This window comes from Pelodiscus sinensis, chromosome 9 (genome assembly GCF_049634645.1).
Source record: "Pelodiscus sinensis isolate JC-2024 chromosome 9, ASM4963464v1, whole genome shotgun sequence".
Classification (NCBI taxonomy): domain Eukaryota; kingdom Metazoa; phylum Chordata; order Testudines; family Trionychidae; genus Pelodiscus; species Pelodiscus sinensis.
This window is the reverse complement of record NC_134719.1, coordinates 62,369,563-62,384,156: the sequence shown is the minus strand read 5'-3', so window position 1 is coordinate 62,384,156 and position 14,594 is coordinate 62,369,563. Positions and strand designations below refer to the sequence as shown.

Sequence of the window (14,594 nt, the reverse complement as noted above, 5' to 3'; positions counted from 1 at the left end):
GTATGTGCCACATCATTAGCCTAGGAGTGGATTGTTCAGGACAAAACTACTTTTCTAGAGGGAAAGGTGGCCTAGTAATCTAACTCCAGCCTCAAAGTAATTCCACTGATTTACAGACAGGCGTTTATTCTAGTACACTACCAGCAAACCACTGTCATGTAACTCTGAACATATGGAAACAAAATTATTTTGCAGCAGGCTATTCATAGATGAAGTATTTTCAGAATTGGAATGTGGCTGTAGATCATGCAAGGGAATGGCTCACTGATGTAAGATTTTCTGTATCACAGGTACAGTAAAACTCCAATTGTCCGGCAGCCAGTCATCCAGCACCAGCTGGACAATTGTAGCTGCTCCGTGCTGCTTCCTCAAGTCTGCTGCTGCCACTGCTGAAACGACCAGCTGTCAACCTGGGGAAGTAGAGCAGAGCATCTAGGGTGCTGCAGGGTTGGTCCTGCAGTACTGCCCTCACCCCCCTGCTTGGTGCCTGGCAGCATCCCAATGGCTTCCCCAAGTCTGCCTGACCACCGGCAGACTTGGGGAAGCCCTGGGGCAGAGCAGCTGGGGTGCTGCCAGGTTGGTCCCGCAGCACCACTCAGGTGAGGGGCAGCGCTATAGGACCAACCCGGCAGCACCCCCGCTGCTCTGGCCCACGGCTTCCCCAAGTCCGCTGCTGCTGAAACTGACCAGCGGCGGACTTGGGGAAGGGTGGGCAGAGCACCTGGGGTGCTGCTGGGTTGGTCCCACAGCGCTGCCCCTCACCAGCACCTGGCTCACCCCACACTGTGCTGTTTCCCACCTGACCCTCCCCCCCCCCACACACCACAGCCCCCCTGCCAGAGTACCTCCTGATAATCTGGCACCCCCTCGGTCCCAAAGGTGCCAGATTATTGGAAGTCTGCTGTACATGGTATTGAATTTTCTTTCAGAGCTACGTAAGTCAAAGCTGGACTGAATATGGGCTAGTATTACATTTTTGTATTAAATTCAGTATATTTATTTCAGCTCTTGTAATGCAAACGAGGGATTTTGGTATCAGAGCAGCAGTGAGACTTATAATTTTGGGATAAGTGTCAGAATTTTTCTCCTAAACTGATCATCAGTGCAAGTCATTAGATTTCACAATCGAACTCCTCACTACAAACAGGAACAGTTTCAAGCAGCCAACCTTTGTATCTGTTCTCAGTACTAGAATGTACTTTTGTTTAAATGAACACTTAAGCCAGAAAATTTCAAAAATGGGACTAGGAAATTGTTCTAAACAATCAATATTTAGGTATTTTTTTATCCAACTGTAGCCGTGGCTAAATGGGGACTGGCAAATGCTCACCACTTCTGAAAAGTCAAGCTGTACATGTTGTATTATAGTAGCACCTAGAAGTCATAGTGCCAGGTACTGCACAAATATCAAAAATATTTAAATACGGACATTCAAGAGCAGTACAGTACCTGAGTTGGCATCACTGTCTACTTCAATGGCTGTCACATGTGCACAGTGGTGGGCTGATTGAGAACCACCACTATAGGCTATGCAGCAGGAGCAATGTTCCATCTTATGCCTGACTCTATGAATAATACTTAGATGCCACTACAAAATGTTACTTTATTGATGTGACCATTCTATTATAGCAAAACATGCATCTAAATTATTTTCTTCCTATGGGCCTCTGCTTCATTACCCATTGTGAATTTCAGTCCAGGAACCACTGAAGTCAAATGAAACGACAATGCTTTCACTTTGTGGACTGGCATTTTGTGAAGAGGCTAAAAAAATCTGCAGGAAAGCCAGCTTTCTGCAGTCGATGTCTCAAATATGAACATATTGCAGATGGACTTAATATGATCCAAGCAGAGCATCTGTCATGAGTTCAAGGCCAACAGACGTAGAGCACAAGGTTTCACTGTATCTGTGATATCGCCAGCTCTGTCAACAGCATCAACACTCCTATTAAGTGCTTGCTATGTAGGATCTGCAAGAAAACCATTAGCTGTAGTCAGAACAGAAATACAGTAAGCTATTTAAATCACTACAGTAATATCAGTTGTCAAAGTCTCTTCTACACATTTAAATAACAGAGGGCAATGAAGGATTTAGACTGCAGGTTAATTTTGTCACCCTACTACTTTCCCTATTTCTTTATTGGACTCCTCCTAGTGGGTATACATTGAGGGCTAGCTGCTCCTCTCCACATAGGCCTTTCTGATCTTCTCTCATCTTTGGGAAAAGAACAGCAGCTCAAGGGGCACACTGCTCTCACCACCTCTGAAAGGAGAGAGAAGTCCCAGCCATTGTGTTGCCTCACTCATAGGCTCCAACTTCTGCTCTAGCTAAGGTGCTTGTGACCCCACCTACTCCTGTACTTGCTCCTCCCCCTCCCTGCTCTCACTCCACCCCTTCCCACAAGCCTCCCCCTGTCCCTTTCTGCCCCCTCCTCTGAGCGTGCCACATTCTCTTTTCTCCCTCTCCCTCAGAGCCTCAACACTACAAAACTGTTTCAGTGGCAGAAGGCACAGAGAAGAGTAGAAGATCAGCAGGACCGCTGGGGAAGAGGGGAGCTTGGCTGCTGAGTAGAGAGATACAAGCAACTACTCATGTAGAATAGTAATAGAAATGTAGCCGTGTTAGTCTGGTGTAGCTGAAGCAAAATGCAGGACAATGTAGCACTTTAAAGACTAACAAGATGGTTTATTAGATGATGAGCTTTCGTGGGCCAGACCCACTTGATCTGAGGAAGTGAGTCTGGCCCACAAAAGCTCATCATCTAATAAACCAGCTTGTTAGTCTTTAAAGTGCTACATAGTCCTGTATTTTGAAGCAACTACTCAGATAGTAGCTTAGGCTTATCGGGTAGTCTAGTCACTACTCTCACATCAGGCAGCAAGGAGGGGAAGAAGCAGGAGCCAGCGCTGAGGAAGCAGGCTTAAAAGCCAGTTCCCCTCAGCACTGTCTCTGGGGAGGTACAGCCGCAGCTGTGCCAGAGACAGTTCAAGCTGGGACTGCTTAATCCCAGCTTGCACTGCCCCCAGGAACAACCCCCGCTGTGGCTCTGTATTTTAAATGTAGCAACAGCTGGGATACCTGCATGTCTGGCTTCAACTACATTTAAACTAGAGAGCCGCAGTGAGAGTAGCGAACGCGCCCCCGCCCCCTATTATCGACTAATGGCGTAGCGATGGATATTTTTAATAAAATGACTTACATGTTTTGAGCAATAAAGGAACATTCACAGAAGACTGTGACTTTACTAAAAATATCCATAACAAAATGGGGAACTCAGCTGTGGAGTCCTCACACCACCTGCAATGGCTGGTCAACTGTGAAAGTTTCCAATGGTGTGGGGGGACCCTGCAGCTCTCTGCCCCATGGGGATGAAAGTCAGAGATACCTACAACTCGCAAATTCCAGGACTTCCATGTCAGTGAAAAAAAATTATCCCCTTACACAAACATAGGAATATTATTTTAAAAAAAGTTAATACCAAATAATTAAAATGTATCTATTGGCTGTAGATTTCGTAAGTTTGTGTTTTTTAAATCAATTTTAGCCAAAATGAGGCAAGAGCTGTCTTTTGTTCTATGCTTGTATAACACCCAACAGAATAACTGAGGATTCACCACAATACAAAATCTTGACTACACAACTGCCAGCTATGCTGTGGTACCCACTAGAAACTAGTTATGTCTCAAACTGAAGTTTTTATTTTTTTTTTTTAGAGGGGGAAATTGTTATGAGTACCAAGAAGCCTCCAACTTTAAGGACAGCTCTCTTTCTGGCCAGGAAGCACTCTTAATTATAGTGCCTAGAACAGTATCAATCAAAACCTCATAAGTGAAAGTTAGTTTAGTACCTTTATAGTCCCATCACAGTGTGCTGAGGCTATAGATGTGGAGACTTTCACCAGTCTTGTGGCTGACAAGTGGATCTTAAAGTGTCTATGGAAGTGAGAATAAAGACAATCCATAAATAAATTCACTTCTTCTTGAGTAACCTCCCCTGGAGTTTTTTGGACTGTGTCCCATAAGGCTTTTGCATCCTCAGGGTGTATGGCATATGAAATGTCCAGAGTCTGGGGAAGGCAGGGCACAGAGAAAACAAGTTCTGTTGCAGCCATATGACTGTCAACTTCACACCCAGTCCACATTGCAGCCATCCATGCAAGATTGAGTGGGCTGATGGTTAAACGACTGAAACAACAGTCAAAGGTCTTCTGAAACCAAGTGCCAACTATGGTTGTGTAACTCTCTGCTCCATTTGCAAGGAACAAAGATAAACAGGTAAAATCCTCTGGTACATTTTCCAAAAAATCATCTCCAGATACACAGCAGAACCAGCCTGACCACACCACTCTGTCTTCTGCATTTTCAACTGGAAGCTGAGATCTTGATGCAATCTTTAAAAAAAAAAAAAAAAAAAAAGTCTATTACATCTCCAAAGTTCTAGAATGCACTTGAGAGTTCTTAGCCAAAGCATAGGATGTTCTAATAAGATTTGCGAAAGTACAAGAATTTTCTCCAACATACTATTTTAACAAGAGATCAGAAGGAATCAGCTCCATTCAAGTCAGTGGTTTGATTTTCAGAGGTGCTGAAGTTGCTATCTGGGTTTGGTGTCCAATTTAAAAACTTTGGCCTTGGACCTCAATTTTTGCCACTGCATTGAACTGATTTTTATGCCATTATAATCAAGTTAGTCATCTTGATCATTTAAAGAGTTTTCACAATTCATCTATTACACCTATAGAAGGCCTGGGACCTACATCCGTCTCCCACTAAAGTCAGTGGAAGTGTTGCCATTTTCTTCAGTGGGAACAGACGACTCAAGTGTACATTAGTGCTGCTTAATGCAGCATTTGCATTGTGCATTAATTTTCCTATATTGTAGTACAGAACATTACAGGTCAATAGCATCTTTCCTCTGAGGAGCTCAGTGTTAATAGACCTTAACACTGGCAAGGACGTAGCATCATATGCATTTTACCAATTAAATAAAATGACCCATGCAAGGTCATACATTAAATTTATGTCAAGAAGAGAACTGAAGATAGTCAACTCCTGCTTCTGTGATCTAACAAAGATTTGTCCCCAAGTCTATGCTTGAACCAACTGACAGTTTATAAAGAGTTGTCTCCTGAAGATGTTAAACACAGACAACACACATTGATTAAAAGCAAAGAAATGCAAAAGTTTGTCATGTACAGTGAGCCCTCGCTACTTCGCGGTTCGACCATCGCGGATTCACGACTTCGCGGACTTTTTTCATTACATTATGTATATACGTGAATCCGCGATGGTCGAACCGCGAAGTAGCGAGGGCTCGCTGTATACATGTTAAATATGGTGTCCCTACTTCGCGGATTTTCAACTATCGCGGTCGGGTTTGGAACCTATCTACCGCGATAAACGAGGGTTCACTGTATCCTGTGATTCAATTTCTATAGTAGGAGCCACAAATATTGTAAGGTGTTATAGGGAGGCAATTCCAAAGGATTAAGACACCCCATTACTATAAACAATGCTAGCTGCAGCTCTTACCTGGACAAGGATTGCAGCCTGGTCTTGATCCGTACCTTTCAGTCCTAAAAGGGCGGACAAAGTCACTTTGATACCAAGATCATTGCCCACTTCTACAGCAAGTCCTTTCTGCTTTTCAGCTGCAACAAAGGCACTCAGAAGTCTAGAATACTCCTTCAGATTACCGTAAGAAAATTTGTACATGGGTGTCACGCTATATAAGGTCCATTGTTTGCGTAGAAGGAATGCTATCTTCTGAGGATCAGCATTTTCCTGGAAGCAAGACAACAGCGTTCAGTTTTCTAAGCCTGCCCACAATTCCTGTATTGGAACTGAAGAAACATCTGCACATGACATTAAATATAAAACTTAATCAGTTGTGTTTATTCTATTAGCTATTTTTCCTAACCTGCCAATTATTCATTTTAACTTAGGGCCTGCCACCCTGCCCCACCCCAGCTGTGACTACTCACCATTGCTGTGGGATCCTGCTGCCTTGCCCACTGGCCTCTCCACAAATGGAGCTGCTCCAATCCAGCATGGCTGATGGCCACCAGAGTTCATCAGCAAGGGCAATTAACAAGTAAGCATACTAGTAAGCCTTATGAGGCTTACCAATATGCTTACCCGTTAACTGTTTAACATCCCAACTTAAGAAGTTACTTTACAGTACAGGCAGTCCCCGAGTTACGCGGATCCGACTTATGTCGGATCCGCACTTATGAACAGGGCTCTCTCGCCCCGGAGCTCGCAGGCAGCGGGACCGCCCAAAGCGCAGCAGTCCCGCCACCTTGACCTCCGGGGCGAGAAAAGCTGCTCCAGGTGCCCCTGGTCTGCTGGGGACCGTCTCCAGCAGACCAGGGACACCTGGAGCAAAGCCAGAGAGGCCGAGGGGTCCCGCACCTCTGAGGCTTTGCTCCCGGTGTCCCTGGTCTGCTGGAGACGGTCCCCAGCAGACCAGAGGCACCGGGAGCAAAGCCGGGGAGGTGGAGGGGTCCCGCGCCTCTGTGGCTTTGCCAGAGCAAAGCCTCAGAGGCGCAGCACCCCGCCACCACTGCGGCTTTGCTCCCGGTGCCTCTGGTCTGCTGGGGACCGTCTCCAGCAGACCAGGGAGACGTGGAGCAAAGTCCCGGGCCTGTGGTAGAGCGGGGGGGCACTGCCAGTTGGTCCCGCAGCACCGCTCCTTGGCGCTACTGGACCAACCCAGCAGCACCCCAGCTTCTCTGCCCCAGGCATCCCCAAGTCAGCCACTGCTGAAACTGATCAGTGGCTGACTACAGGAAGCCCCTGCCCCTGGCTTCCTGGAATCAGCCACTGATCAGTTTCAGCAGCAGCTGACTTGGGGATGCCTAGGGTTCTTAAGTTGAATCTGTATGTAAGTCAGAACTGGCGTCCAGATTCAGCCGCTGTTGAAACTGATCAGTTTCAGCAGCGGCTGAATCTGGACGCCAGTTCCGACTTACATACAGATTCAACTTAAGAACAAACCTACAGTCCCTATCTTGTACGTAACCCGGGGACTGCCTGTATAGTAAAAATCTTTCCACAAAGAGGATGAATTCCAGAAAGCATGGGTTAAAAAAAAAAAAAATCATTTCATTGCATTACATCTAGGTCTACCCTTCTGGTCTGGTTGAAACTAGTAACTCCCACAACAATTAGCACACTGCTCTACAATGAATAGCCAAGTAATTGCAACATAGCGGAAAAGCCATTATATCAAAATAGAAGATACCCTGAGAAATACAAATGACATCAATGACTCAGCATACATATCCAACAATAGAATGGTTATTTAAAGTAATCAAACAAGATGTGACAGCTGATTTAAGATATGAATAGATACATTTTCTTAGTTATATTCATCTACTAAATACCCACCTGCAGCAAAGATGTTTGTGGAATTATTCTCCTAGCTGGGCTCTGACCAAACAGAGTGTGTGTTCTGATGAACGTCAAACCTCTTGAGAAACGCGTAGTACTTGTAAAGTTGATTCCAGTCTCTGCAGTTTTTCTTCCTAAAGGTGTCATGCCCAAAGAATCAGGAGTGCCCATGTCCTGTGAATGGAAAGATCCCAAAGACTGAGAACTTGTTATAGTTAGGGTGGAATTGAAATTATGTATTTACAAATACTTAAATGCTTATCGGATAGTTGATATGCTAGTCGACTAGTTGCTCCCCCCAGCTTGCTGCCTCTATCAGGAAGAGGCAGCGGGGGGAGGGAAGGAGTGAAGAAGGGCTGCCTCAAAGCTACAGTGCAGTGTGGAGTCCGGGGTCAGCTGGGGATTCTCCTGCTGACCCCGGGCTCCATGTGGTGCTGCTGCTTTGAAATGTGTCAGAGCCTGATGCTGGATTCTGCACAGCATTTCAAAGCGCCAGTGCCGGACTGTTTGAGTCCCCCGCTGGCCCCATGCTCCCCACGGCGCTTTCATCATTGAAGTGTAACAACAGCCCTGGGAACTTCCCTCTGGCCCCCAGCTGCTCGGGAGTTCCGGGGCTCCTGTACATTTCAAAGGAGGAATGCAGAAGTGCCTATCCACTAGTCCGTGGAAACCCCCTGGACTAGTAAATTACTTGATATTTAACATCCTTGATGTAGAGGGAAGGTCTCCGCTAACATGGCAGCGTCTAGGTGGGGGGTGGGGAGGCGGCGCTGGAGATGCTGCGAGCAGGCCACAGGGCAGTGTGACCCCAGCTAGGTCTGCGGTGTGGATTGGGTCCCAGACGCTTCCCCGGCCTGTGCTGGCTCAGGGCCAGGCACGTTCCCCAGGGAGGAGGAAAAGGCTCCCGAGCCCGACCTGGGACGGCTGAGCGGGCACAGACCGGGCCCCCCCCCCGCGTGGGGACGTTGGGTTCACCTCGAAGGCGGCCAGAGCGCTGGTGCAGCGCAGGCCAAACGGCAACGGGCCCGCCCTCGGGGGGGGGGGGGGGGAGTAGGCCCGTCCGGGGGCCTGGTTCCGCGGGGGTCGCCTCCGCACGGGCGGGGCGCTGTGGGGATCTCGTCGGCCCCGCGCTCTCACCTGCTGCGGCCGCCGCCCCCGGGGACTGGGCCGCCCGGATCGCCTCATCGTCCCCTCAGCCCGCGGGCGCCAAGGCGGTTTGAATCCGCTTCCCGGCAGCCCGCGCGCCAGACAGCCTCCTGTCACGTGACGCGCTCCCTCGCTCGTGGCCCCAACCAACGTGGGGGGGGGGCGTGTCACGGCGGCCGGGCGGGGACAAACTTGGCGAGACTCGCACGCTCCGCAGCCCTGAGGTAGGTGCCGAGAGCGGCGGTGTGGGGACAGCCTAGCCCCGGCGAAGGGGGGTGGGGAGACCCCTGCAGCCGTTTCAACCCCAAACGGGCCCGAGCCTGGGGCGGCGCGGAGCCCCCCCCCTTGCTGGCCACGGCCTGTGGGGCTGGAGACGGGCGCTCCCCGCCGCGGCCCACTCAGCCTCGCGCGTGACTGGGCCGGCCGTTAACCGTCGCCGCGAGCCTCAGCCCGCTGCTGCCTCTGGGTCAGTGGCAGCAGTGGGGGAGGGGCCACACGCTTACCAGCTCCCGCCTTGTCCTCCCTCCCCCTGCACCACCGGCAGCACTGGGGGGGGGCAGCTCCACAGAAGCGGGTGCTGATGGGAAACCTGCTTAAAACCCGCTTTCCTACATGCAGCGGCTCCTGGGGAGCGGCCCCTCTCTCCCCTCCCTCGTGTGAGTGTGTAGCCACTGACATTTGCACCATCAAGTAATTCAGAGACCTCTGGGTGAGAGAGGCTTCTGCGATGGAGGGCGCTAGACCATACACTATAATGGTATCGCGGAGGCCGGGGGGAGACGGGAACTAGAAGGGGTGACAGACGGGGCGTGAAGGTGGCGTTTGTACCTGTGATTGTGATTTATGTAATAATTAAACCCCCATTGTGCTAATCGCTGTACAGTAGCTCCTGAGGCGCAGTCTCTGTTCCAGAGATCCAGTCTAAGTTGACAAGACCGAAAAAGGTTGGGAGGAGAAGCCAGAAGTATGGAGAGAGGAACTGACTTGTCCGAGATCCCACAGCAGAGTACCATCACTGCAGGGCAGTGGTCCCCAACGCGGTGCCTGCGGGCGCCATGGTGCCCACCGGGGCATTTGTGTGCGCCCGCTGACAACCTGGACCGGCCCCGGCGCTCGGGCGGCCCCGGCCCCGGGGCACATGCAGGCACGCGGCGCTGGTGCCGGCCCCAGGCGCGCAGCTCGGGCAGCGGCGCCAGCCCCGGGCCCACGGCACAAGGCGCTCGGGCAGCTCCAGCCCCAGGGCACATGCCGGCGCCCAGTGCAAGGGCATCCCCGCCCCTGGCGTGACCCTGGACGCGTGGCCCCGCCCCCCGGGCGCCCGGCGCGTGATTGGCCTCGCCCCCGGGCGCCCGGGAGGCTCTAAAGGTTGGGGACCACTGCTGTAGGGAATAAAAGTCTCAGGTCTCCTAATTCTCAGTCCAGTGCCTTAGCTGTTAGATCAGGGGTGGGCAATACTTTTCACAGGGGGACTCCACAAATTTTAGTAAGCTGTCAGGGGCTGCACATTTCTTCTTAATTAAATTATGTCACCATCTGTTCCAGGAGTGGGCAAGATCTGGCCCGTGGAACAATTTGACCTGGCCACAGACTGCATGTGGCACTTACTATTTATGTCCTGCTGCCAGAGCCGTAAGCCTTTTAAATAACCGCAGCAACCCTGGGTAGCGGCCAAGCAATACGGTAGAGGCAGTGATAGTGCTACTTTTTAAAAGGCTTGCAGCTAACACTTTAAATAAGGTCCTGCTGCCTAAGCCATCTCCTGAAAATTCTGTGGCACTGGCAGCAAGACTTAAATAGTAAGCAGCCAGATGCAGTCCGTGGCTGGATCAAATAGTTAGGTGGACCAGAGCCAACCTGCTGGCCATATCTTGCCCAACCCTGTGTAAGACTATGTGGACCCTTCCAAACATTATGAGCAGCTGGCCAATCAAGGGAGAATCTGACACAAGTATTGATTGAAGAATAAAGACTGAGGGTTGCAAAGTGAAATTACGTTCCATGTTGCTGTTTCCTAAAACTGTCCAGAAGGTGAAAGATCCAGGACTGTCCTCCTGTCTCTTATCCAGCTGTTGTGGCCTGTAAGATGTCCTTCCGCCATGGGCTGCGACTGCTATACTGTCAGCTGCCTCTGTTCTCTAGAGAGCTAACCAGAACTTGGTGCAGATATGTTTCAAGCAGTTTGGCACTTCGCTCAGAGACAAGAGCATCAGGTGAGTTAGGTCAGAGAGAAGTCAGACTATAAATTTTTATTTTCACATACTGAGTTTGTAAAAACAGGTCTTGTATCTTATTTGTCTTATCCTCAACTTTGCACTTATTCTAGGTGGCATATCTCATATGGTAGTCTAGACAGAAAATTAAAACGATTGCTAAAATGAGACATGCATTAGTGCTTCCCTGTAGATATTTTTTAAATGTATATTTTAAAAAGACGTTCACCTATTTATGCTGTTTACTTTTTGCACATCACTCCACATGAGGCATGTTCCAAAGCCAATTTTTGTGGCTTTTAGATCACATTTTCCTATCTGAAAACTGGCTTTTCCCTTTCCCCTATTGTAGTGTGAGGACTTAGAAAATTGATTGTGCCTGACATAAATTTTATTATAAACTTAAAAACCTAAGAGTACTGTGTAAATGTTTAAGAATGAGAGTATGAAACCAGCCAGTCTAGTTTTATTATCTAAGCAGTGATGCAGAGTCCATTGAAATCAATAGGAAATCATCTATTACCTTTTGAGGGCTTTGGATCAGGCCTTTTGTTAGTCTTGTGTAAAGCAGGTAGAGATTTTTCAGTTTTCTATTATGTGGCTTTGTTGATATATTTTGACCTTGATCTAGTGCTAGTCTGTTCCTCAACCTCCTCCTCCCTCTTACCCCCAGCTCTGCCAACATGACTCAGTCCATATCTGCAGTATCTTCTGCTATTTTTGTCCTTGGTCTTTTTTGAGAAGGAATTGACAAATATGGTGAATTATATTTAAATGTCATGTCAACATCAAAGAGCATCATGTTAAAATTAGGATGAAAGACCAGCAAGCCTTTTGTCACTGCTACATAAGTTCATCAAGCCAGGCTGCCAGAATTAGTATACACAGGTTGTTTGACGCAAGGGTGTGGCAAACATGACTGTTCTGATTCTTAGAAAGCTGATGAGGTTCACATATGGCCATGTTTCAAATGTGCCTCCCTAAAGCTGTCCCTGTATTCTTTGGCTATACAATATTCTTTACAAACCATTTTTGGCAAGATAAGTATTGTTTCCATGCCATCCTTAAAGGCTACTGGCTTCCTCCCAAGAGGTCACTTCAGTAGTGGGAGAAATGATTTGTTTATATAAGGCCATAAAATGCATTTGGATTATTTTTATTTATTTGTGTCACCGTAGTGTTTAGGAGCCCTAATCTGGAGCAGCACCCCATTGTCCTAAGCACTGTGCAAACACAAAACAAAAAACTTTGTGGAGCTGGGACTGTCCTTTTTGTTTTGTGTTTGTACAATGGTCTTTGGATAACAGGACCTAGATTGCTCTCATTGTGCAGCTACGTTAGCATTCGTGCTCCCATTGAAATTGTTTTTCTCAAGATTTCAGTAGCTTTGTGGCTCGGACCAACACTTGTGGAGAGTTGCGTTCTGCTCATGTGGGCCAAGAGGTCGCCTTGTGTGGATGGATTCAGTACCAAAGGTAAATGCAAACCGTGTGGACTTTGGAAAGGTTACATTGCTGGAGTCAAGGGCCTGAATCTTGATTACATTAACAGCCTTTTACACCATTCTGGCAGAATAAAAGGGCTTAACAATGGGAGGAAACACCTCCCTGAGAATATCTTTAGTACGTGTGCAGTCATGTGTCTTTGTGCTGGGATTTTCTTGTTTCTCACAAGATAATCATGGCTGCTTTGGGTTACTTCTGGGTCAGAAGACCGCCAAAGAAAATTCAGGTACTGCAAAAAATGGCACTGAATGATTTTAGCTAGCTGGATGTCCACTTTTCATGGGTGTTGCCAAGTTTCCTGCAGACCCATAAAGTTTGTTTACAGCCATCAGTCCTGGCTCTCAGTGTTCTGTGCTGTAATTTAGCTCTAATTTACCCCTAAATGTCTCCTAAGAGCCTAGTAAACAGTGGAAGAAGTATTGATAATGCTGCTAGACAATATTGACCTGTGGTCCAGAAAATTATCTGGTTCGGATCAGTCAGGTCCCAAGGACGCCAGACTAGAGAGATTCAGACTGTCCCTGGATCTAATCCAGATTAAAGATTTGTTTCTCTCCTGATTTCCAAAGAGGGTAAAGGGAGTCCTATATTCTTGCTGTTTCTGAAGTGTTTTGAAATGAAAGCCACAATATCCCCAAAATACAAGATACTAGCATAGGCTTTGGCTTAGAAAGCAAAAAAGATTGAACTCTGAGAGAAACAATTCTTCATTTTTTGTTTTCATCATGGTTCAGACAGGGCCTCTTCCTGGTTCTGAGGGACTTTCAGGGCCTGATACAAATCATCATTCCACAGGATGAGGTAAGGGCTGCCAAGGGATGAGTCTCTAGATTTGTTGCTTTAATAGTTTATTTGGCCCCAGGGCAAAATGAGCTGTCCTGCACTGGCAGACTGAATTTACTTTACAGGTTGCAGTCTGCTCTGATTTATGTACATCATCTCAGGCCCTCAATCTCCTGGCAGATTGCTAGTGCAGCCGCCAGCTGGGGAAAATTTGATCACTTCTGAAGTAAAGCAAAAGGACTGTGATTGCTACAGCTCTTGGCTGAGCTAAGGTCCTAACTAAGAGGGAGTTGTGCTCAGAATGTAAGAGTTCTTAGATTGCGAGCTATTTGGGAAAGGAGCCAACTTTTTGTTCTCCCTTTGTACAGCTTCTCGCACTGTGAGGTTCTGGTCCATGACTAGGGCTCTTAGGTGCTACAGCAGTACAATTAATAATAATGTCATCATAGCCATAAAGAAAGAAGAAAAACACCTAAGCTTGGCACCGATTGCAGTGTGACTTCACTTTCCAATGACCCGTTGATATTTTCTTCTTCCTGCAGGCACATTCCCATGTGAAGAAGGTCTTGTATGATGCCCCTGTGGAATCTGTTGTGAGGGTAACTGGGACAGTCATCTCTCGGCCCTTGGGGCAGGAGAACCCGGTTAGTGCTTTGAAATCTTCCTGGGCTTTTCTCCAGTTTGACACTCTGGGAAAGTGCTCTGAATTTAGAACAGAGGTTTGGCAAGTGGTTTCATGCTGTACATGCTATGTGATTGCTTTGCCATTAGCAAGTTTGTTTTCTCCAAAGTGTGGGAACCCATCTTGGAGTGATATGAAAGAATTGTGAATATAGTAAAATAGAATTAGCTGCTGTGACATGCACCTTTCAGGAACTTCATAGCACGTCACAAACACTCATGAATTCAGTCCCACAATACCCCTTTGATAGGCACTGGTCACTGTTAAAAAAAATCCATGGTTTTGGTTTTCTAGGTGAAATATAAGAAATGCAGTAGTACATTCTGCAGTAATTGTTGATCGCTTTTACTCATGCCTGCTGTTGTAAATGTGATAGAGAAGCTGATGCATGTAGGTTAATGGCATGATTGTTTAGAGGTGATTGATATCCATAGCTCTCATTGTCAGCAGCAGAATCATACACCTCTGGTCACTGGTAACACTGAGTAGAGAATCTCTATGGCCCAGTCCATTTCTCTAAGTGCTAGGAACTAATACAAAGTGGGTTGATTCTGGGCTTCACAGTTGTCTTTAACACATAAGAGTATGGGAAACTTTAAGTTGTTCTTCTCTGAGTAGTAGAAGACGTTCCGCTCTGACCTGCAAGATGGGAGGGGGGGATTACAGTTTAGTAGACTTTATTGTGGGAGGAAAAATTCGAGTCTACCTTAGAACTCTGCCAATGGAAATTGGTGTAACCTTTACAGTTCCTGGGTGTCATAAGGGACAGTCCAATGAGCTGAACCATAGCTCTCCTCCACATTAAAGGCTAAGGGCCTGATACTGTCAACACTTCATAGATTTTAAATCTAAATGGGACATTGATCATCTAGT

General features: G+C 47.5%; 2 protein-coding genes across 9 annotated transcripts in view; one reads left to right on the top strand and one right to left on the bottom strand.

Annotated features, from left to right (window-relative positions):
- Positions 1–1,136: 1,136 nt before the first annotated feature.
- On the bottom strand, positions 1,137–9,134 carry CENPL (centromere protein L). Of its 3 annotated transcripts, none has more exons than XM_075936953.1 (5): positions 9,045–9,134; positions 7,393–7,569; positions 5,533–5,784; positions 3,849–4,391; positions 1,137–1,970 (listed from the first exon to the last, which is right to left on the bottom strand). In XM_075936953.1, the coding sequence occupies exons 2-5, from the start codon at positions 7,564–7,566 to the stop codon at positions 1,899–1,901; spliced, it is 1,041 nt and encodes a 346-aa protein (XP_075793068.1). In that variant the 5' UTR covers positions 7,567–7,569; positions 9,045–9,134; the 3' UTR covers positions 1,137–1,898. The 3 variants fall into 3 exon arrangements, with proteins under 3 accessions (XP_075793068.1, XP_075793066.1, XP_075793065.1); XM_075936951.1 differs by lacking the exon at positions 9,045–9,134 and adding an exon at positions 8,545–8,698 and having other exon boundaries at positions 7,393–7,572; XM_075936950.1 differs by lacking the exon at positions 9,045–9,134 and adding an exon at positions 8,533–8,690.
- DARS2 (aspartyl-tRNA synthetase 2, mitochondrial) overlaps positions 8,695–14,594 on the top strand; it is a 26,145-nt gene continuing 20,245 nt past the window's right edge. Inside the window, exons 1-5 of one of the 6 annotated variants that reach the window (XM_075936946.1) lie at positions 8,695–8,765; positions 10,608–10,751; positions 12,127–12,226; positions 12,991–13,057; positions 13,582–13,683. In XM_075936946.1, the coding sequence (XP_075793061.1) occupies positions 10,625–10,751; positions 12,127–12,226; positions 12,991–13,057; positions 13,582–13,683 (396 nt within the window). In that variant the 5' untranslated portion in view covers positions 8,695–8,765; positions 10,608–10,624. The other 5 variants (XM_075936943.1, XM_075936945.1, XM_075936942.1 and 2 more) reach the window with 5 other exon arrangements.